A 25,414-nucleotide genomic window follows, 5' to 3' on the forward strand; every position below is an offset into this window, starting at 1 on the left:
AAACTTCATCTTCTGCCTCTTAATTCAAAATAAATTCCTAATTACTTTTTATCAATATGGATAGATTTGTGAACTTTAGCAGGTATACAGTGTGGGTTTTTTGGCTAACAATTATTCAACTAGTGGAGGGAAGCCAAGGTAAATCCAGAGAGCAAAAGTTCTTAATTTGAAGCAAAGAAAGGCACTAACTCTGGGAAAAATTCAGTTACATACACACATACAGAAATGTATATATATTTACATGTGAGCACAAACACGGACGCTTAATACAGGTATCTAAAGCTAATTACCAAAGATTTGTACTTAATTTCGTTCTTGACCCTGTCACCAACAAATTTTATGATGTTGGACTGGTTGCTTAAACTCAGCCTGTTTCTTTAATTATAAAATGAGAATATTAATACTTACACTGCCTATCCGAAAACATTTGAAATAACTTACGTGAAAGCCCCCTTCTGCTTTGTAAAGCAGTACATCTGAATAAAGGATTGCTGGATTTTTATCTATGTGAAAAAGTAATCAAAATTTTAAATATTTGCCTTAGGTGATCCGGAAGGGAGAAGTCAGCTGCTGTTGGACCTGCACACCTTGTAAAGAGAACGAGTATGTCTTTGATGAGTACACCTGCAAGGCATGCCAGCTGGGGTCCTGGCCCACTGATGACCTTACAGGTACATGTATCACAATGTCAGCACAGGTACATCCCCCAAAATCAACTCAAAAAGGACACAGACATGGGAGGACGGGGGTCACATCTCCAAGCATTTCTCATCTTGGTGGAATTGTTTATGCAACAAAGAATTCCCTTAGGAACAGACGCCTTCCCAACACCTGGGCTAATCATGAAAATCTTTAGATCGCGCGGAAAAATCGGCCTATATTCCTGCCCTCACCCCCAGACTAGATCAGAATCCTTAGGTTTTTCTACTGGGCATTTTCAGTCCATCTTCAGGATATTCCCTGAAGTTCCTAAGCAGGGCCCCAGTTAACTGTGATTTGAGGTGTAGAGAGAGAAGTATTAGCCGGAAGAGACTAAAATATGCCATGACATATCCAAGAACAAAAAGGTAGCACAGAATTAGGCAGAATTTGGTCTAAAACTCTTTGTTTCTCTTATTGCTTTTCCTTAATCTAAACCACAAACTTCCAACTAATGAGTTTTCAAATAATGTCAAAACAGGGTAAGGCTCATCTCTGCTTGGTTTGGGGGGAGTTTGGGGAGGGGGGTTACTTTTTTGTTTGTTTCTGTGATGTTTTGGTTTAGGAGTTTTTTCCTCCAAAAATGTGAAGGAATTATTGTCATTGTGTTCTCAATATGATATTTCATAGCTATTTCTAACCTTTACATTATGAAAACAGGATACCTTCCATCTTTCCTTCCAATTCCTTCAATAAACATTTAGCAAATGCATATTAGATGCCTATTTGCCTACCACCGATATAAAGACGTAAAAATGAAGCTATGCCCTCTATCGTCAAGAAGTTAATGAGGGAGGTAAACAGTAAATGTGATTACAATAAAGGACACAAGTTTGCAGACATGGAGTATGAGGAGGGGACCTGTGAAACTAAGTTTTCCAGGGAATTAAGAGAAAAAGACGTTCCAGGCAGAGGGCCCACCACGTGGTATGTCAGGTCACCTAGTGGTTTTACAGTTAAGGTGGATTAAGCACAAACTCCTAGAGGCTAGAGAATTATAACGTCATCAGTGTTAGACTCGACCCCTCATAGCACAAGAGATTATCCATGGTAGTTGTATTAGCTTATTCCAAAAACCTGGTTCTAAAAATCCTGTGATTCTGGGCCTTTTGAGGCCAGCTCACATTAAGACTTGTTTTCAGTGATTGGTATTTATGCAGAAGACATTCCTTTTCTTAAAAAAAAAAATTTAAAAATTCTGATTTAATAAAACACCCAAGTACCTTGTGTCCTATTTTCACCGTTAGATGATAAGCTTTCTGATACTCATACATCCTGCTATCCCCAGAGCCAAGTCAGTGCTGAACACAGAGTCTTTAATAAATTTAGTTTACAGATAAACTAAAGCACACACACACACACACGCACGCACACACACATACAGTAAAAATGTAAGAAAGAAAAAAATATGATTGGTTCTCTTGTGAGGGAAATGAAGAGCAGTTTTGGTGATATTTTCCTTTATACTATTTGTTTACTTTTTTCTAATTTCTAATTTCAATATGGATTATCATTAAACTGAAAAACTATTTCACAGATTCAACTATCCACATGGCTAAGCACCTTGAACGTGAATATGCAGATGTTATTTTTTGTCCTATGTTTTGTAAAACTACCAGAATGAACATGGTCTGCTTTTTCATTCATTCAACAGAAAAGTATTTTATTATTACTATTTGCACTACAATAATAGGTGCTGGAGAAATTGGGGTTAAAAATAGACATGGTTCTTATATCACCATCTTGTTGGGAGAGACATTTCTTTCTCTCTCTCTCTTTCTCTCACACACACACACACACACACACACACACACACACACTCTCAGACACATACAGACAGGCATGGACAAATTGTGTTAAGTAGTATGAAGTAAAAGAACAAGAGTAAAAAAAAAATGAAAATATTAGGGGAGACATAATGTAAATTTGTGGTCATAAAAGATCTCTGAAGAAGTGAAGATTAGCTGAGATCTAAATGATAAATACAGAAATAGCTATCAAAACATGATGAGAAGGGCATTTCTTGCTGAGGCAAAAGCATATGTGAAAGTCTGTTTATGGGTAAGCCAATGGAAAAATGATGTCAGAAGAGATTAGAAAGGTAGCAGGGGCTAGATCATATACTGTATAGCCTTGTAGAACAGGTTCAGGATTTGAGTGTTTAATACCAAGTACAATGAGAAACCTTTGCAGGGACTGTAGTAGAAGAAGAAAACATGATTGGATGTATAATTTTAAAACATTACTCTGGTTGCTGTGAGGGAGAATAATTTGGATAGGGATGGAAAGTGGAACCAGGGAGATAGGCAGGATGGTTACTGCAGGTTGCCACTGCAGGCACCAAGAGCTCTTGGTGTCTTGGGCTAAACAGTGCATTGGAAGATTTCAGATATACTTTGGAGTAGAACCAACAGGACATACAGATGAATTGGTTCCAACAGATATTAAGTAAGGCCACCAAATTTTCTGCCTTGAGGAAAATTTGCATTCTTTGATAAGGATCAATAGTTTGGTTTTAGACAAGATCAGCTTGAGATGCCTTTGAGATTTTCAAGTATGAATTAATTAATTTAACAAATTAAGGCCTTAGTTTGTGCCAGAAATGTAATAGAAACTGGAAATGTAAAATTTAGTCTAAGTTTCCAAGAAACTTATAATCTAGTGGGAGAAAAGCATATAAATAAGTAACCATGCAGTAGACCAAGTGCTGTAGGTGAGAAATGAGCACAGTATTATGGAAAAATGGAGAAGGGCACACCTAACCCTGGAGAAATTAGAGAAGGTTTAGTCTTGAGGCATAATCTTTAAGCTCATTTTAAAAAAAGTGAAGAAGATCCTATTGGGAAAAGTGTGCAGCACTGAGGCTATGAATGGCACCATCATCCTCCTAATTTCTCCAAACAAAAAGAAGTGAGTCATCTGAACTCTTCTCTCTTCTTGGCAACCCGTATCCAGTCACTTAGCAAGTCTGCTTATTTGCATTGCTAAATATTCTTCTCCCTCCTTCCTCTCCATTTATTGGTACAACTCTTCCCTTGACTAAGTTATCATCTCACGTTTGACTACTGCAGTAATTTCCCAGTTTATTTCCCTACTCCCAAATTTATGCTACATGCCTCCAAGTTTGTTTTTCATCTTGCTACTAGATAATGTATCCAAAATACAGATTTGTCCCTTTCATTTCATTGCTCAACACTGACCAGTGTTTTCATATCTCTATGGGATATGTCCAAGTTTTTCAACATGGCATACAAAATTCCCTCTCTCCCTCACCCTCCTATGATCTTTCTAATTTCAATCACCACCACTTTATTATTTTATTTTTTTTTAAATTATTTATTTATCTATTTATTTATGGCTGTGTTGGGTCCCCGCCTCCGCGCGAGGGCCCTCTCCAGTTGCGGCGAGCGGGGGCCACTCTTCATCGCGGTGCGCGGGCCTGTCACTATCGCGGCCTCTCTTGTTGCGGAGCACAGGCTCCAGACGCGCAGGCTCAGTAATTGTGGCTCACGGGCCTAGCTGCTCCGCGGCATGCGGGATCTTCCCAGACCGGGGCTCGAACCCGTGTCCCCTGCACTGGCAGGCGGACTCCCAACCACTGCGCCACCAGGGAAGCCCCACCACCACTTTATAATTCTCATTTTACATTCTAGTATCAAGGGCTGCTTATAATTCTCATCTACACACAATGCTATTCGACTCCTCCACGTCCATACAGGTGTTAACCTTCCTTGCCTGGAACGCATTTACTCCACTTTGTTTACTCCTGCTCACCTTTCTTACTCAGCCCAGATGTCACCTTCTCTATGATGCCTTCTTTGTGGTAGTTAGACTAGTAAGTCCTCTATTCTGTATTTCTTAAGCAAATTCTGCTTCCCTCTTTACATCATTTTCAAACTGGATTTTAATGGCCTATATCCTTATCTGCATCCCCTACTGAATCATTAGTTTCTCAAGGACATAACCATATCTCAATCACCTTTGCATTCCTAGCATCTAACACAATGCCTGACACAGAGCAGGCACTCAGTAAATGAGTGTCAATCTGCAGTAAATGATGGGGAGCGTTACAAATGAAGATGGAAGTAAGTATTAGGGCCATCCTCTGAAGACAGCCTTGAACTAAGGAGTTTGGGCTTTATCCTAGAGACAAGTGTGAGGCCAGTGAAGTTTTTCAAACAGAAGAATGAAATGATTTTCCTCTGGCTACATGCATACATGTGAGGGTGTGTGTATACGTGGGAGGGGAAAGAAAGTGGGAGGGGAGAAGGGAGAATAAATACCAAACCTGAAAAGGTCTCCACATTGATATTATGTGAGATTTAACCTTCCATTAAGATCTCCAGCACTTTTCCAAAGAGCCTATAGCTGTTTGCAGCCCATCTCATTGACTCTGATTCGAAGTAACTTGGCGCTTGGCACTGCTAGCTAAGCCAGAAGACTGCTCTGATGGCTTCAGCTATTCCAAAGCCTGCCACAGAGATGCGTGGGGCCGGCTTCAGAGGATACTGTAAGTCTTTCTTCTACCCACCCGGCTTACAGTTACCCCACTTCAGCCTGTAACGTGACAGCTCAGGTCACTTTGGGTCAGTGCCCCCATTGTGATAATGGCAACTGACACATACATGTTTCCTGTGTGCCAGGAACTCTTTGAAGCACCTCACAAATGTTAATTCATTTAATCCCAACACAGCTCTGTAAGACTGTTAGCACAGTTAGAAATCTTAGAATTGAATAATTGTTTAGAGAAACAACTAGGAGTGGCAATCAACTGACATTAACGTCTATATTCTATTTAGCCATTTACTTTTATATATTCATAGAAAGATGTCTGAAGTGAACATTACCTTAAGAAAAAATGCTTATGAGTGGTGAGATTGCGGGTTACTTTTTTGCGCACACACATACACACACGCGTATGTGCGTATAATATTGAATTATATTAAGAGCATGTATTTTCATCAATATATCCATGAAAATAAATCTTAAGCTAGCCATACTTTTAATAGTCATCATAAATTGGCAGGAACCAGGAACCGGGGATTAAGAAGAGAAAGAAAGAAAACCAGGCATGAAAACCAGGAAGAAAAGAAAGAAAGAAGATTTTAAATGGAGGATGAGGGTGGTTACCTAACAATATTCCTAATTCAAATTATTTTCATTAAGTACAGCAAGTAGTTATTCTTTCTCTAACAATCTTCAGGTATCCATGTTAGCAGTGAATAGGATAAACAGGACCCCTGCCCTCAAAGTGATTATCATCCTAAATATTGACAAGTAATAATAAGATGCTGAGCGTTAACAGAGAAGACCAGAATGGTGTAGAAGCCTGTATCAGTGGAAGCTACTCAGATGAGGTTTAAAGTTGCCTCTTCAAGGAACTGTATACATGCAAGAATTAAAGTAAAGATGGAAGTCGGCCAGATTCAAATGAAAGAGAGGAGTGTCTTGGACACAGAATACAGAAACTGAGGAGGAACTGGGAGCATGGGGGCATGGGGGGAGGGACTGAGACAGGCAAGCCAAGCAAAGGCCAACTCTTGCAGGGCTTCGTAAGCCATGGTAATTATTTGAAAGTTTATTCTAAGGGAAATTAAAAGCCATTATTTATTCATTCAGCTATCTATCTAGTCATTCACTCAACAAACATATAACTAGCACTTCCTCTGTTCCCGGCAATGTTCTAAGTGCTGAAAATATTTCTCTGACCAATACATAAAATTCTCTGCCCTTATAATGTTTACATTCTAGAGAACAGTTTTAAACAGGGCAATTATTATCTCCAGGAATATCCAACAATTGAATAAGAAAGGAAATGCAATCATGATGGACTGCTTTATAAATATTATGCACACAGTCAAAATGCAAAGTGTAAATATTGTTTAAAAACATGAGTAGAAAGGATACTGATTTCAGAATGATGGTTTCATCTGGAGAGAGATGGGAGGGAGTCAGGTAGGATTTACAAGAGAGGTTTCAATTATATCTGCAAGCTGTGTGTATATGCAATTTGAAACAAATATGACAAAATATCAACATTTGTTAAATCTGGATTTTTACGTTTGTTCTGCACTTCCCTGCATATTTAAAATTTTTATAATTTAACTACTTCATATGATCTGAGCTATTTAAATACTGAATACTAGAAGATAAAATTTTTAAATAAAGACTAAATTGGGGACTTTAAAAGAAGGAAGAGAGAAAACCACAGGAAGGAAATGTTGCAAGTCACAATGTGAATCTGTTGGTGGTTTGGACTGTGATGATGTAGTGGGAATAAAGGGCAATGAAGAGATCAGAAGTTTAAATCAACAGGAGGAGGGCATTGTTTCGCTGAGAGAAGAACAACTGCAATGTGGTCTGGTTTGAAAGAGGAAGGAGGAAAAAATAGTGGAAGGCAACAATTTGGCTAGGCACTCAGATAATTCCCTACAAGATTCTGCCAAGACAACTCTTTCACTGCACACCGTTCCCCACCAGATACGTGCAAAAACTGTCCTAGAAAGAATCTTTGTTTTCTCTCAAAGAATTTGGGATGGGTTATAAGTAGCAGATCTTTAGCTGCCCAGTCCAAAGCTAAAGCCATGGAAACCCTTTCAGGTGGGTTTGCCAACTCTGGCAACCTTCCAACAAACCCAAGTAAAAGGAAAAAGAAAAAACAACACGGCTTTCAAAAAGTAACTCAGTGGGAAGCTTTATGACAGAAAGTTAGAATGATTTCCTGCTTCTCACGCGCAAAGAAATGTATCTTATTTATTTTAAGTGCAAAGCTGTAAAATGGAAGGAGGGCAGTGCCTATCAACCTTTGAATGTCAATAGGAACATTCTCTAGGAAGTTCCTTTCGTTCCCTAAGTTACCTAATTGCTTGGGAGGTTGGAACCTTTGTATCTTCACTTCAGGGGCAAAAAGAGAACAGAGTCAAACAAAAGGGAGTTGGTGGGAAGCTGGGAGGGAGTGGAGGATGAGCTCCAAGGAGGCAGAACCACTGACAAGTTTTACAACTCCAGCATTTGAGTTACTCTCTTCCTATAAATACTTCCTTCATTTGTGTTCCTCAGTTTGTCCCGCTTTTCTTGGGACTTTTTTTTTACCTTTTAATAAATAAGTAAATAAAAACGTGGGGAGAAGCGCTTTTCATCACCAATATTTTTTTAACATCTTTATTGGAGTATAATTGCTTTACAATGGTGTGTTAGTTTCTGCTGTATAACAAAGTGAATCAGCTATACATATACATATGTCCCCATATCTCTTCCCTCTTGCGTCTCCCTCCCTCCCACCCTCCCTATCCCACCCCTCTAGGTGGTCACAAAGCACCGAGCTGATCTCCCTGTGCTGTGTCATCACCAGTATTTTTAACTATCTTATGCATTATCCTTTTGAATCCTATGAGGTAGACTTTATTATTTTACAGCTGAATTAATTAAGACCCAAGAAGATTCTATAAGTTGCTCAAGGTCACAAAACTAGTGGAAAATCAAACCCAGGCACTGTGATTCCACCATTTTCTGCTACACCACATGCCTTTCTTCACAATCACGTCTTGGAGCCTCATGTTTCCAGGAAATTACAGAAAGAGAAAAAATTCAGCTTTCAAGCTGGTCACATGTTAATTATCCCCAGGTTGCTATGATATTTTTCATTTCAAATGTGTGTAAAATGTGCTGCCCATTTGATTACTACAATTCAATTTGGATGAGGAAAGGGTAAAAAAACCCTTTCCATTTATTATGTGTTTCTGATTCTTTAGGGGAAATCTGTTACGAATTTAGATGAGAAATATGTGTTTTTTATTATTACAATTTTAATAAATAGTTCCTGTTAATATTTTTAAAGGAACAGGTTTTCATAATGGCGACCTCTAATTTCTTGGCTTATCTAGGTTACATAATAATCTGAATAGGAACACATGCTCTACAAGCTGGTTATCCTATCACTCATTCATTCAGCAGAAGTTGTTTTTTAATCAAGTTTCTACACTGTTTTCAACACTGTGCTAGGTTCTATTGATAAAGATACAAATGGAAGGTGTTTGACCTTCCATTTCCATGCCATCAAATGTCCACAGTAGAAGAAGGCTGACTTACATAATTGCATTAAAAGTATAACATATGATACATACGATAACTGAATTGTGCATTGGTGGCATGCAAGATAGAAGTACTCATTAGCAAATAGCTCCAACTTGGTTCAAACAAAGCACTGGGCACTGGACACATAGTGATCATGGAGCCACAATTCCTACACTCGAGTATTCCAGAGCCTGGCAGACACACACACAAATAAAGAGCAATTTCAATACATTAAGTATGCCAGGCATATAGTAGAAACTGATTTAATGTTTGTCCAATAAATAATGAGAGAGAGGAGGAATAAGGCAAAGAATGAATGAATGAACAGACCAAGAAAGGGAAGGAACGAAGGTGCAAGAAAATAAAGTGCTAGCCTGAGAGTAAAAACTAATTACACTAAGGAGAGAAAATTAACCAGGTCTTGGAAGTTCAGTGGTACCTTCTGGGAGGAAATGGAAATAATGCATGTGAAAATGAGAAGTTAACCAGGTAAAAGGGAGAAGAATTTTCAAGGAGAAAGAAAAACCCTAACGAATATATCTAAGGAATGTGTATTCAAAAATATTTTTCCCAACATAACCAAGCTGTTTTGAGTCAAGTGAATCACTATTTCACATTCACTTTTCCTATCAAAGCCTATTTATGGAAACCATCCTTTTCTAAAGACCAAGCATCATAATGGTGACCAGCTGTAAAAGGAAGTGACTACTTTGCTTAACAATAGAATCCCCCCTCCAAGGTCCCTAAGCACGTTCTAGATTTTCCTTACATTCGTTACATAGACTCACCAATACTATCTAAGGAAGGTGAAATTTATGACAAATGTAGTATTAAAAAATACAGCTGAAATTTTTGGCTGAATGTGAGACATGTCCGGAACAATTCATCTTTATTATCTTCCAATAACATAGTGGTTTAAATCTCAAAAGGGTTGGAATTAGACACATCCATGTTGAAATCCACACTCCACCAATGACTCACTGTGTGACTTTAAGCAAAAATAAATTTCCTTCTCTGAGCTTCAACTTCCTCTTACATAAAAATGGAGGTAACAGTAGTAACTAGTTCACAGAATTATTGGAGAGGTTAAATAGCACACAAATAGTTTGGTACCTGTTAACAGTTAAGTTATATTAACGATTATCACTCTACTGTTAATTAAGTTTAAAAAATATAGTGATGAGAAATGAATATAGAGATAGATTGATTGATTTAAAGATAAATGAGAAAATTTGGAGAAAGTTCCAACCTCTATTGAAAGTCTTCCCCATTTGAAAGTAAGATCCTCTAAGTCAATGATTGTCTAGCCCAGTAAGTGGCACAGAATAGGCAATGAATCTGCATTTGTTGAACTAGCTTACTATTATAAATATCTCTTTTAATGTCACTTACATTACCTTCTTAGCTTTCTGATTCCAAATGAATGGGTTACACAAGGTTAACGTGATTTGGAAACTCCAGAAAGATAGTCATGAGCCACAACAATACTAAAAGGCATCTGGCATGTTTTTTGTTTTTTTTTTTTTTTGATTTCTTGTTGTTTCCCATTTATTTCTTTTAGGTTCTAGAGTGCTGATAAATTCAACTACAGTGCCCACTCTTTACTGATTTTCTTTAGATTAATATATTTTGCTCCTATTTTGTTATCAATGCATGCATGACAAGAAGTACAATAATCACGGCTTGTACATTAACAACTGGACGCATAAACTAACCACATTTGTTATTTTCTGTTAATGTTGGTTGTTTCCAGTTTGCCAAAGGACATTAAAAACATATTATGTGAACACTAAAATTAACATATTTTAATACAGTCACCTGTTTTTGTCTTCCATTCTAAATTGAAATCTATTACTAAGACTGATGTTTTTATTCCTCTTATGCTTGAAATTGAATTCTTTTTCTTTTCCTGCCATCTTTTTTTTAATCACTCTCCCTGATCAAAAGATTTTCTGATTTCAGTGGATAATAATGGCATCATTATCCACTTTTCCTGTTTTCCTCAATGACAAGAAAAAAAATTAACCTTCTCAGAGGGAATCTAGCATCTATTGCCTTCAGTGTTTTTACATTTATATCTAACTCTGTGTTTGAAATAAAAGTAAGAATAGAGTTTTGGAGTGTCCCAGGGCTCAGTCTTCACCCTCTTTTCTATCTACATTTGCTTCACTGGTGATCCTACCCAGTCTCTTGTTCTCAGTTATACACTGAAGATTTCTGAATTTAAATATGTAGCCCAGACTTCTCATCCAATCTCCAGACTTGAATATTCAACTGCCTACTTGACATATTTATTTAAATGTGTGATAGATATATCAAATTCTACATTTCCAAAACTGAAATCCAGGTCTTTACCTTCCTGATCCCCAAGGCTGCCTATCCTTAGCATTCTATATTTCACCTGATGGCAAATCCATTCTTTCAGTAGCTCAGGCCAATAACTTTGGAATCATCTTTTGCGTTTTCTCATATCCTTTGGTCAGTTGGTCAGGAAATTCCACTGACTCTTCCTTCAAATACAGAAGTCTACCACTTCCCATTACCTCCACTGTAAGATCCTGGTCCTGGCAATCATTGTTAATCACCTTTACTAGTGAAATAACCTCCTAATTCATCTTCCTGATTCTCCCCCTGCCTCTACCTACAGCCACTTGTCAATAGCCCGGGCAGAGATACCGTTTTAAAAAGTAAGCCAGATGACATTATTCCATTGTCTAAGAATCTACAATAGTTTCCTCTCATTCAAAGTCAAATTTATGTTCTATATGACGTAGCCCTTTGTTATGTATCTGGACTATTTTCCTCTTTATTACATCTCCCTCTATCCCCCAACACATTGGTCCTTTTGTTCTTCTGTTAAGATATGTGGAAGGCTGTTCTCCTAGGGTCACTGCCCTAGCTGTTCTCTCTGCCTGAAATGCTCCACCGCAGATACACATACTGCTGCTATCCTTGCCTCCTTCAAGTCCTTGCTCAAATGTCTACCTTGACCAACGTGTTTAGTACTACAAACTGTCCCCCTTTACCCTCTCTTCTACCTCTTACTTTCCCCACTTCATATATAACCTTTTATTCCATTATATTGTTAACGTATTAACTTATTTTTGCTGATCATGTATTGTCAGTCTCCCCAGTTGGAACACAAGCTAAAGGGTAGGGGGTTTCTGCTTGTTTTGTCCACTTGGGAATAACAAGCTCCTAGAACACAGCAGACACTCAATAAATATCTGAGTCACAAAATCAGAAAGGACATTTGGATGGAAGATCAACCACAGGAGGAAAATGCTTTTTACTATGCAGATTATTTGCAAAAAAAAAAAAAAATGACTGACTAAAACCAGAGGAAAGGGAGCCTGAAAAGAGTCTAGCAAACCAGGAAATTAATTGAAATTAATTGTAAAACACTCATTATAGCTCAGATCATGTGTGTAAAATTCCCTTGATCCTCTATTGGTTTTAAAGTGATGACTTTAATGTTTTATTCTAGTAAAGTACAAAAATAGTTTTAAGCATTTTATTTTCTCAGTCCTGAAAAATTGCTTCACTGCTATTTTTCAGGTAATCGGTCTTTAATTTCTTATATGCAAATTCTTCTACAAGGGTTTCTCCAGATTAAAACCCTCATTATAGGGAAGGGAGTTCTGTATTTCTAATTTAGGTATAGAAAAATGGAGACACAACTAAAACATGCAAGGACAGTTCAAATATAAAGAGATCCTTGGTAACAGTCATCCACGGGCAGAAAGCAGGCTGAAGAAGCTACCTGGTTGTAAAATGTGCCCTCTCTCATAAAAATGGAAAAAAGACTCAGATGGAAGGATCCCCATCCAATGAAAATATCTCTGAACGCTCATTGTTACTAAATAAATTCCAAAAAAGTAAAAAAAAATGGAGACACAAATAACTAGAGGAAGCGTCTCGTATTCACCAGAAATACTTGTGTGCAAGCTGAAAATGAAGTGCATGTCTCCTGATTCAATTGTTCTCTCCTCCATTAACGTAATCATTCATTCATTCAACCTGTTGAACTGCACGTTGTGTACTGGCTACTGGCTTGGCACAGCAGAGCAAAAGGCAAACAGTCCCCTGCTCTCAATTTGCTCTCCGTCTACTACATGAAACAGAGAAGCAAGCTCACTCTGAGCATAACAGTTGTGCTATTATGTGCAAAAAAACGTTGTGCAAGCGCTGTGATAGACACCGGCACAGGGAACTGCTTGACCACATGGGAGGAACCTGTCACTCACTCCAGGAATCAGAAAAGCCATCCTCAAAGAAGAGCTGGAAAATGAACAAGGAATAAGTTAGCTAGTGAGGGGAGAGGGGAAAGGTAAAAATGGAGCAAAGTATTCCAGTCAGCACATTTTATTTAAATTCATGTGCTGTGTTTTTCCTCTCTTATTCATCTGCAGTATGACCGGAAGTCATATTTTTCCAAAGCTGGTCCCTGCAAATGTGCGTCTGTGATAATCCTTCCCCTCAGCACTCTGCAGAACTATTAAATCATTCTTTATGTCTAATTATGAAATTAATCTTTGCATACAATTTCAAATTCCCCTATAAAATGTAACCAATAAAAAAAATATAAAAGCTAAATAAAAACTATAGCCCTGAGTTGTTAGCTCTCTGAGGGAATTTTATTAAGGGAATCTAAAACAAAAAAATATGCAATAAACCTTGAAGGGCGTGAAATAGGCTGGGTCCAATGATAAATGGGTGGCTGTGAGGCCTCTATGTGGCAATGTTAGGAATGTCCTAAAATCAATCCTTGTTCTCGTGTGCTGTGGGTACTTGGTGCCCATTCAGAAAAAAATTTCCACACTAGAAAACTTTAGGGACACAAAAGTAAAAATTTACCAATCAGTGTCTGGCTAGCAACCCTCAGGACATGTAAGCCAGGATGAGAACCTTGCTGAAGAATTTGAACCAATGAGATTTCTCAGAAGGGAGCATGGATCTATGTCAAATATTTATGTCAAATATCAAATACTTATGCCACCACTAGCCCCTCCTTGCACGTGGCAGACATTGCTAATTATTCATGATTCTCCTTCCTACTAAGTAACCTCAAGGCCCCTTTCAAAGGAACACTTTGATCAGTTTGTCTCTACTGATGTAACAAAGTCAATCAGTTAATCAATCAATCAAAAGGTTCACAGGGTTTTAATCTCAGCCCCAACACATCAGATTAAACCTCATATCCTTCCTCTGTAAAACAGAGTTAATAATACCTACCTCACTTGTTTATTATGAAGATTACCTAAAATATCTAGGATAACACCTGACATTTAGTAGGCATTCAATAAATGTTAGTTTCTGCCCTTTTTCTTAATGCTGGCATAAACAGGAATAAAGTGGCTTCCCACTGAGGCAGTTTCCATAAAACCTACCAAACATTTTGGATACAGACTACATTTTCATTTGAGGGAGGAATCATGGTTATGTTTTATTTCATGCCAAGGTAATGGTAAAATCAATCAACTCTAGAAAATGCCTTTTTGGGAATGCCTTTTTTTTTTTTTTGAGAGAGAGAACAACTCCAAATTATCTTTTATTTATACAAAAAGGGCATATTTAGCAAAAGACACGCTGAGAAAAGAGTCGCCATGGCCCAGGAGACAGGGCAGGGAGGCGACAGGCCTTCTGAGGCCCTGCTGGGGAGAAGGGGTCCGGGAAAAGCGGTGAGAAGTCCTGGCTAAGTGCTGAGTGGCGGGGGCCCCAGAAAGGAGAAAGCTCCAGTCGGATCACCACTGTTGGCAGGTCATGGGTGGGATTCACAGTGACCTCGCTGCTAACTCTTTTGGGGGTTTCCAGTTAGTGCTGCCGACTGGAGTGAGAGCCGCCCACTGGTTCCTGGAGGGCACCCACCAAAGGACACCAAAGGACAAAGTCTTCCCTGGTGGTGCAGTGGTTAAGAATCCGCCTGCCAATGCAGGGGACACGGGGTTCGAGGCCTGGTCCGGGAAGATCCCACGTGCCGCGGAGCAACTGAGCCCGCGTGCCACAACTACTGAAGCCTTTTTGGGAACAGTGTATCTGAACTTTATACTAAACGACACTTGTTAAAGAATGACTTCTGTTACTGCCTCCCTCTTTCTTCTGCTCATAATTCCCAGATCCAATGAATTACTCAAAATTAGATTAATCAGTCAATCACAAACACTGATCACTGCCAAGTTAGTACCTGGAATATTTCTAATGTGAGACATGTCACACCCCTAGGCAGAAGGAAGCCTTTGAGGTGCTTACTTAGTTTTGACCTCTCTGGTTCAGAATCCTGACTCTAAAATTCAGGTGGAATGCACTGAATTTAGATTTCTATGTTTAACAGTACATAACAGTTCTGCAACTTGGACTTCCTAAAGGCAACAAAAAGGTTTGCTGAGAATGACTTGACCCAGACACCAGAATGAGAATCTGATTATACTTTGATTATATAGTAGATATATTAATTTGTAAATTGCTGTACTAACCACATGAGTGAGGCACCGTGCTCAGTACCATGGTTCCATTCGTGAGCAAAAGAGGCAAAGTCTCTGACATCAGGGTGCTTTAGTGAAGTAGGGAGGATAGACCTAAACAATATGATGTCTCTCTCAACCTCTCTCTCTCTCACACACATGCACATATACACACACAAAATAGATTAAAATTATAGTAAGTGCTACAAAGAAAAATAAGGTACCTAAATATTACACGCACACACACACATCACTTCCAGTTCTTCTGAAATATGGAAGTAATGAAAAACTTTAGCTTAGGCTAAGTGAAGAGAAAATATTAAATGGGCAGGGTTATGAACAAGGCAGAAAGAATTCTGAGTCTGCATCACTCTGCTATCTCAAACCAACACCCTAGAGATCCAAATCCAGACACGTAAAGAAGGGAGGAGAGGCAGACAAATGGTCTACTGATGGAACAGATTGCAAGCAGGCGTGATGTTGTTAGTCCCCAGTCAACACCCTGTACTCTGGGCAGATCTATTGTTCACATATGAGAGGAGAATTCCACAACAGCCCCGAATGAGTTTCATATACTTGAAATGGCCTGACCAGCAGCGGACAACACATACATCTGACTCTCAAAGATTCTCAGCAGCAACTTCCTTTCCTCCAAAATTATACAGGAAATATGGAGCTTGTTAAGGAGTTCCTGCCTAGTCAACTTACACAACATCAGGCAACTGTCCCAGGATCTTTGACTCCTCATTCCTTCTGCCTGAATAGGCACTTGGAAGAGGGTTTGAGAATGCAACAGTCTAGGAACTATTAACTACAGGAATATTACTCCTGCAAGACTAATACCCAAACAGTAAGCATGAGTACCAGTTATTGCTAAGCAGTCATATCATTTTTAGGTGTCCAGGAAATCAGTGAGCCATCCATCTCCCATTAGATGTATGGGAAGCACAGTAGTGGAATCATAGGATAATGTAGATAATACAGTTTTGGCAGCTCTCCTTCCCTTTAAAAAAAATTGTTGTATTTTCTGCTGGAGAGGGTGTGGAGAAAAGGGAACCCTCCTACACTGTTGGTGAGAATGTAAACTGGTGCAGCCACTATGGAGAACAATATGGAGGTTCCTTAAAAAAAAAAATAGAACTACCATATGATGCAGCAATCCCACTCCTGTGCATACATCCAGAGAAAACTCTAATTCAAAAAGATACATGCACCCCAGTGTTCACAGCAGCACTATTTACAATAGTCAAGACATGGAAATAACCTAGATGTCCATCGACAGATGAATAGATAAAAGAAGATGTGATATATATATATACACACACGTGTGTGTGTGTGTGTGTGTGTGTGTGTGTGTGTGTAATGGAATATTACTCAGCCATTAAAAAGAATAAAATAATGCCATTTGCAGCAACACTGATGGACCTAGAGATTATCATACTAAGTGAAGTAAGTCAAACACAGAAAAACAAATATCATACGACATCACTCATATGGAATCTAAAAAACGATACAAATGAACTTATTTACAAAACAGAAACAGACTCGCAGACAAACTTATAGCTACCAAAGGGGGAAGGGGGTGGGGGAGGGATAAATTAGGAGTTTGGGATTAGCAGATACAAACTACTATATATGAAATAGATAAACAAGAAGGTCCTACATATAGCACAGGGAACTATAGTCAATACCTTGTAATAAACTGTAATGGAAAAGAAAAAAACTGTTGTCTTCAATACATGTCACCTCAAGCTATGAAAGGATGAATTATACTGGAGAATCACAGAATACGGATCAAGCATGAAAGGGGAGGAAAGTGAGAAGTGGATAGCCACCTAAATAGATGTCATCAGAAAACAGGTCTTGATTTTATAATTTATGCCTCATATGCATTTCTAGAAAGGAATGTAATAATATTGTGCATCTTCTAAGAAACTCTAATATGCTTGTTAGGAGGGAACTTCACCAATATGATCAAGATCCTTTAATCTGAAATATAAAAAGCATACGCTAAACTGATTATAGTAAAACTATAAAATATATATTCTACAGATTCTTAGTTAACTTCTACATACCCTTCCAGTGATAACTTACCAGTACACTGAGTACTTCCAATACTGAGTACTTACCATTACACTAAGAATGAAACAGGGATAAAAAAGAAAACCATTAATGCAGAAGAGGCCCTAATTCACATAAGAAAATAAGGAAGAGATTTAGGAAGAATAACAGTGTATTCAGATGTTTGTAAACCAATGCAAAGTAGGCGTAGTAATTAATGAGAATCTAAACTTATATCATAATAAGGTTAGCAGTATCTCAATATTCTGAGATTTGATAGAACTTGTTCATGATACCACCCCCTGTTCAGAGGAAACAGAACTAAAAGTAGTAAAGGGGGAAAATATAAGAGATTGATATGCCACAAGGAGAGATATCTGGAAAACTGAAGCTCAAAGCTTTGCGCAAGCTCTTTGGGTAAGGATTTTTAAAAAAAAGGAAAGAAAGAAAAACTGAAGTGACATTGTTAGAGGAGGATACGGTGGGCCATCCAAATAACCACTTTCCTTTGGCTTCTGACACACTTCCTTCCTTCTAGCTGATCTAGCTTATGTCTTCCCTGACATATCCTCTTCCTCTGCGCTTCCTTAAGTTTGGTGGCATACCAGACTTCCAGGCTCTGCTCTCATCTATATCCATGAGTTTCCTTACTGATTACATTTACTTCCATGTCTCTTATTTCCACCTATAAACAGATGACTCCTAAAGCTATAACTTCTACCCTGATATCTCTTCTAAGCTTCTGCTCCCATCTGCTCTACTCGTCATAAACATTTCAAACACAACACGTCCAAACTGGAACTAGATATCATTCCTATAAAATGTGACGCTTTTCTTCCAACAGCCTGCATCTTAGTTAACAGCACTGCCATCAGCTTGGTTAGAAGCCTCTCTCCTGACTCTGCTGTCTGTCTACCTCATCATTTCTTTCAGTCCTAGCTCTGAAATGTCTTTACCAGCTGAATGTTCTCAGGACCGTGGCTTTTAATTATTGCCCTAACATCCCCTGCCTGTCCTATTGTGATAATCTTCTAACCATTTTATCCACCTCCAGTCTCTACCTGCCATCCAGACCTCCTGTCTTTCCAGTCTATCTTCCCCCACTATTAATCCCGGCCTTGAGACAACATAGCTCATGGAAGGCCTTAGGTAGGGTTAGGGTGATTGCATCTAGTAATTATCATATAAGACATTCACACACTGGATGAGGAGTCAGCCTGATAATCTCTAAGGTTGGGCTGCCAACCAAGGACCAGTTGTATAGTCACTGAGCTTGCTGATTCAAAACAAAATTCTTTTGTCCCACCCCAAATGTACTGATTCGAAACCTCCTGAGTTTAGACTCCTGCACTGTATTTTTGTAGACTCTCCAAGTGATTGTGATGAACATCCACTCTTGGAAACTCTAAGATCTTATCCAATTTATAAGATTCAGTGATTATAACACTATAATCAGAATCCAATATTTTCTATTCCAAGAGAATAGTTTCAAAAGTATTTTGTGCAATGGCAGCATCATTAAACTGAAGTCTTTGCAGTGGTTCACGTTAAATGAAAAAAACATTCATCTGAATATATAAATTCTGACAACTTTGAGAAAATAATCACAACACATTAGAGGCATCCCTTATACACATTTCTTCCAATGCATGTATCTAATGGAGATTTCTTAAGTTTCACACATCATGTTAACAGGTGGCACATGAAGAGTTCAAGAATATATTTGACATAAAAACAGTGGTGAATGTTATCATAGAGAAAACATTCAGGAATTAGGGTGCTAATGACGTTTAGATAAAAGCAGTTAAGATTTAGCAGAACAACAGGGGGGAAAAAAAGGAGTAAAGTGAAAGCCCTTAAATATTTATATATTTTTTCAGGTGATTCTCTTTAGCTGTTGAAAGGATTCCTGCTTCATGTACCACATAACATCTTTCCTATATCAGTAAATTACTATGGACATTTAGTAGCTCATGACCTAGCAGGGGAAACAGACCCCTATAGAATTAACTACAGTAGATAATGAATTTCACTGTCACATCAGTGTTATAAATAAGCTGTCATGGAAGAATAAAGATAGGAATGATTAGTCCCTATTTTCTTGTCGTAAACTAGTCTCTATGAAGAACAAATTTGTAAATATGAACCTAAACCCTATGGTATACTAAAGTCTCAGAAGTTGATATCCTACATAATAAGCAGCATACATGAACACAGGGGCCTAAAAATATAGATACAGGTATATTCATTAGCAATGAGATAGGCGTTTATTTATAATCCTATACACTATATAAAATAACTGTCATATTTAGTCTGGGCTATCCACATACACATTTTTTAAAGTTAAAAGCACAGGTTTTTAAACTAAGCATACATTTTCCCACAGAAACTATTCTGTAAAGTGTGTTGAGGATCCTAGGCTAACTCACAAATCCTATTAAACCCGTAATGCATCTTACTATAAACTAACAGTACTATTTGAAACCTAAGACCTTGAAGAAAAAGACTGGCAAGGCGGAAATACGAGAAAGAAGAAAGAATGTTTTCGTTTCTTTCTACAACAGAGCTGCCCTTAGACATATTTTGAAAGAACCCCATGCTTCTTTGTCATTGTCAGGGAGGAAGAAATTTCCCTCTACCCTTCTAGGTTCTTCTGGCTGACATCAAGAGAATTAAAATGACATGAGACATTAAGAAGAGAAATCAAAGAGTTTAACAACCTGTAGACATGGGAGAGACTCAGGAAAAATGAGTAACTCACCAAAATGGCCAAAGCCCTCATCTTAAGTACCATCCTCAGCTAAAGACAACAGAGGATGTTGAGGGTGGAGACAGTCAGCTAGGGGAGGAAAAGCACAGTAAGGGTAAAGGTTTTTATGCAGATTCAAGTCTTTGCCTTCTCCACTGACAAGAATTTCTAGAGGTTTGGTCATCCTCCTCTTCTGTACAGTGAGGGTGCTACCCTTCCAAATGGAGATTTCCCTTTGGAACGCAAATGTTTCTTACAAAAGGGTGTCTCTCCTAGTGGGGTTTTCAGAGTTTTTCCCCCCCGTCTGCCGTTTCTTAGAAAATAACCAGCTGAAAGTAATTAATATCACAAAGAGACATATTTGGGGATGGCAAATTCTGCTCCCCCACGCCATCATTACATACTGTTATTGTTGTCTCCCTTACCTCCTAGTAGCCATTGATATTCGAAGCCACTTACTACAATACCCTTGACCAGGAGATACAGAAGTTACAGCTATATCAATTAGGATTTGGTTTGGCTGCATATATAAGGGAAATAGAAGTTGTTTAAACAAGGTAAATATGATATACACAGTCCAGAGCTAGTCAGTGATTCCACGGTTAACAGGGACTCAGGCTCCCTGCATTTTTCTCTTCCAAATCCCAGAACATGTTTTCTGACCTTAATGTTACCTTATAGTCCAAGATAACTCCTGGAGCTCTAGCCATCATGTGTATAGTCCAGTCAACAGAAGGAGAAAGCCAGGAAGGGCAAAAAAGGTACTTTCCAAGATGAGTCATTTTCCTTGAAGGAGTTCTCTGCTTACATCTTTCTGGCTAAAACCTATCACATGGCACACCTGACTGCAAAGGTTGCTGGCAAATGTAGCGTTTTAGCTGCATCCTTTACCACCCCAAATGAAACGGAGATCTGTTGCTGAGGATAAAGGGGAGAATGGATATTTGCAGGCGGTGAATAATCTCTGCCACATTGCTGAAGTGTCCAATGCTCCAGATTACTAACTCCTCTCCTACTCACTCAATAAAGCTATCTCAATTCTATTTTAAAAATCTAATTGACAAGAATGATCCTTTTAGAGCAATGGTTCTCAACTCTGGCTGCAAGTTTAGAAGCACTTAGAGTGCCTTTTAAAAATCCTGACGCCCAGGCCAATGAAATCAGAAACTCTGGCACTGAAACCCAGGCCACAGTACTTTTTTTTAAAATATCTAAGTGATTCCAGTGTGTAGCCAAGTTTGAGAATCACTGTCCTAAAGAAATTTAAAAAGAAGGCACATAACCCAAATGACGCCAAATTGTCATGGTTTTTTGCAGTGGATTCAAGGACCAATGTTGGTCATCCTTGATGCCTCTGTCTTTCACGTATCCCCACATGCATTTAAACAGCCTATACTGCTTCCAATATTTCTCAAATCCCTCTACACCTTTACCTCATCCAAAATCCACACAGCAACCAAAATAATGTTTAAAACACACGCACACAAATCTGACCATGTGATTCCTCTTACTCTACATAGATCCCTCCAATGACTTCCCATTGATCTAAGACTCTCTGCCCTGCAAGATCCCCTCCTGCCTACCTTCCAGACTTATCTTAGGCCACTCATCACATTACTGTATGGAACCTCCTTTCATGCCTCCAGTGCCCCCTAGCTCTTTCCTTACAATTAATTTCTATTTGCCAAACCTACCAAATCCACAAATTCAGCCAAACCACAACACTTGCATTTGCTAATTCCTGTTGAAGGAGATTTTACTGCTCCCACAGACTGAGTCAAGGTCCATGCTCTACTTCTTCATGGTCCTTATCCCACCTGTAAGTAATTCTATAAAAGTCCCCCTTACCCCCACCAATTTTTTTTTTTTTTTTTTTTTGGAGGGCAGGGAATATGTTCTTCATCATTTTGTTTTCAGAACCTAGAACAGCTCCTGTCACAGAGTATGTATTTGATAACCTAAAGATAAATATTTTATGACTGGGTATATGAAGAAAGGAGTAGTATGGGATACTGAGATTAGAAGGGTAGACCGGAGACAAACTCTTAAGGATCATAGGCACCTGCTTATAACTTAGGCACAAGTGACCCCAGTCAATATTTCTTCCTTCTTTTCCAATATGTGTCTGTGTCTCTGCAGGCTGTGATCTGATCCCAGTACAGTATCTTCGCTGGGGTGACCCTGAGCCCATTGCAGCTGTGGTGTTTGCCTGCCTCGGCCTGCTAGCCACCCTGTTTGTCACCGCAGTCTTCATCATTTACCGTGACACACCAGTAGTCAAGTCCTCCAGCAGGGAACTCTGCTACATTATCCTTGCTGGCATCTGCCTGGGCTACTTATGTACCTTCTGCCTCATTGCAAAGCCCAAGCAGATTTACTGCTACCTTCAGAGAATAGGCATCGGTCTCTCCCCAGCCATGAGCTATTCGGCCCTTGTAACCAAGACCAATCGCATTGCAAGGATCCTGGCTGGCAGCAAGAAGAAGATCTGTACCAAAAAGCCCAGATTCATGAGTGCCTGTGCCCAGCTAGTGATTGCTTTCATTCTCATATGCATGCAGCTGGGCATCATCATCGCCCTCTTCATAATGGAGCCTCCCGACATAATGCACGACTACCCAAGCATTCGAGAAGTCTACCTGATTTGTAACACCACCAACCTGGGAGTTGTCACTCCGCTTGGATACAATGGATTGCTGATTTTGAGCTGTACCTTCTATGCTTTCAAGACCAGAAATGTTCCAGCCAACTTCAACGAGGCCAAGTATATCGCCTTCACGATGTACACCACCTGCATTATATGGCTGGCCTTTGTGCCCATCTACTTTGGCAGCAACTACAAAATCATCACCATGTGTTTCTCCGTCAGCCTCAGCGCCACAGTGGCGCTCGGCTGCATGTTTGTGCCGAAGGTATACATCATCCTGGCCAAACCAGAGAGAAACGTGCGCAGCGCCTTCACCACGTCCACGGTGGTGCGCATGCACGTGGGGGATGGCAAGTCCTCCTCGGCAGCCAGCAGATCCAGCAGCCTGGTCAACCTGTGGAAGAGGAGGGGCTCCTCTGGGGAAACCCTAAGGTAAAAGTCTTGCAGGTGTTGTGGAGCACTGGCCCCTAGGGCGGTAGCAGGGGCGTTTGTTTCCCAGGCCTTTTAGATGCGAAATACCTGAATAACTGAAACTAGGGGAGGCAGGGTGCTGGGAAAGGGCTTTGGACGTTTGCACTGAATGGTTTTTATGGAGTTAATTGGGTATGGGCCTAGTGACTTAACCTAAGGCCAGAAACATAAAAGTTGAGATAGAGAAAAAAAAGCAAAGACTTACAACAAAAGGGAAGTGAGGTCAGAAGGACAGGGAGAGCACAGCTAAATCCCTAAGGCAAGGCAAGGACCTCTGGGTCCTGAGGGGACAGAGATACACTGTGGACTAAATTCTAATTCACCCGCACAGAACAGAGAAAATTAGTGTTAACAAAGATTATGCTGAGAGCAGAGCGCCAAGAGCCTTACACATCTGACTGCACTTACAGGTGCCTGAACCTCTCTCAAGCCCAGAAGAAGCCTTGACTGCCCATCCCACAGAGGCACAAGAAATGTAGAATTTATACTTTCATTCTTAATGGGCAACTTGAACTCTTTGGGACATGTCTAAGTAGCTGAAAGGGGCAAAACAACAAAGGGACTTTGCATATAACCTCCCTAAACAACCAGCCAGTTTCCCACTTTCTCTGTTGTCCATAGTCCCATCCCATCCACCAAGGCCAGTATCCCAGGTAGTAGTTATCGCCCAATCGCCATCTGAAAAGAATCTGAAGCCAACAGCCAATGATATCCCTCCATGTGGAGGGCTTTCTTATGTGATAAATGCCCCCTAAGGCACTTCAAAAGGCAATGAGATCATCTTATCAGTGGCTTGAGAACAAATTTGGAGGTATTAAAAAGGCTACATAGATTGTTACTGGGAATAGTATTTAAGAAAACACATCAAAAGAGCTAGTCAGAGCATCAGTCTGCAAACTCTACAGAGATTTGAGAATTTTCCTAAAATCTAGACAAATAAGTGGAAGGTAAACATTTTTCAAATGGAAGATAAATAGCTAAATACTAATCCTTGAACGATTCTCGTATACCATCATTTAGCCTGCCTGAAAAATCCTACTTTCCTATCAGCCCTGATTCTTCAAAGCCTGAATTATGAGTGATGGTAAAGGTACTGTGTCTGCTGAGGACTAAAAAGGACTCACAGGATACTTGGGAGTTTATCCGCATGGCCCAATTCATTTGCATTATTAACTTGTATCCTTGCCTCTCTCAATTCTTTTCTGATTCCTATATGCCTCTCATCTCTTTCCACGTACACTGTGCAAGGTATTCAACTAAACTGTAAACCTTGGGAAAAATAACCTCTTCTACTTCCTCAATAAATCCTGGGTATGTCATGGCCTATATATAGAAGACCTTCCATATATCTAACTGCTGGCATATTTTCCATCTGCCTTCCTGACTTCTAAAACATTCTTTTTCTGCAACTTCTGCAAGATAAGCCTTTTATTTTGTCCAAGAAAATTTATTTTTTCCAAACTTTTATTCTATCAGCCTTTCTTTAAACTCTCTCTTCAAATAAAATCTTCCAGGGCATCCTGATAGATAAAACAAACCGGATGCTGGAGGGATGGAATTGTGAGACTGTGCCTAAACGCCCCAAAAACTCACCAGGGCAGGTTCCTTGGAGAGGACATGGAGCAATGGTGAAGAGCACTGGCCTTGTAGCCAGCGTGTTCTGAGTTTGAACACTGGCACTACCATTTCTTGTCTCTGAGCCTCGGTTCCTTCATCTGCCAAATTGAGATCATATCACCTACCGCACAGGATTGTCAAGAGTGAAAGAAATAGTGTGTGCAAAGGCCGAGCACACAGCTGACACTTCATTGGAGGTAGCAGAGTGCAGAGCCGGGCAGCACTGGGATTAAACATCCCAGTTAGCTGGGCGGCATCACTTACTCGCTGTATAACCACAGGCAAATCACTTAACGTCTCTATGCCTCTGTTTCCTCCTCTGATGAGTGGAGTTAATGAAATACATATCACATACAGTGGTTGTTAAGACTAAATAAGTAAATACATGTAAGTGTATGCCACACAGTAAGTACTTCTTAAGTGTTTGCTATTATTATTAACTAAGTTAACAGCTGTCAGTCTTTTTCCATACCTGAATGTCTCTGTGTCAGGTATGCAATGAGGATGATCTTCAAAACAAACAGAGCATCATATAAGGCAGAACAGACCTATACATACATTGATTGTATAGCCTGGGCTTTCTAGAGCATCTCCATTTTTACATTGTCTAGCTTCTAGCCAGACAGTAGAACATAC

General features: G+C 39.4%; 1 protein-coding gene across 4 annotated transcripts in view; it reads left to right on the plus strand.

Moving 5' to 3' along the window:
* GRM5 (glutamate metabotropic receptor 5) overlaps positions 1 to 25,414 on the plus strand; it is a 531,669-nt gene that overhangs the window by 456,066 nt on the left and 50,189 nt on the right. For 3 of the 4 annotated variants that reach the window (XM_036861062.1, XM_036861058.1, XM_036861059.1), the window contains exons 7-8: positions 545 to 671; positions 22,183 to 23,122. In XM_036861062.1, coding sequence (XP_036716957.1) covers positions 545 to 671; positions 22,183 to 23,122 — 1,067 coding nt within the window. Of the gene's footprint in view, positions 1 to 544; positions 672 to 22,182; positions 23,123 to 23,571; positions 23,792 to 25,414 lie in introns of those variants that run through there. The other variant, XM_036861060.1, reaches the window with a different exon arrangement.

This window comes from Balaenoptera musculus, chromosome 8 (genome assembly GCF_009873245.2).
Source record: "Balaenoptera musculus isolate JJ_BM4_2016_0621 chromosome 8, mBalMus1.pri.v3, whole genome shotgun sequence".
NCBI lineage: Eukaryota > Metazoa > Chordata > Mammalia > Artiodactyla > Balaenopteridae > Balaenoptera > Balaenoptera musculus.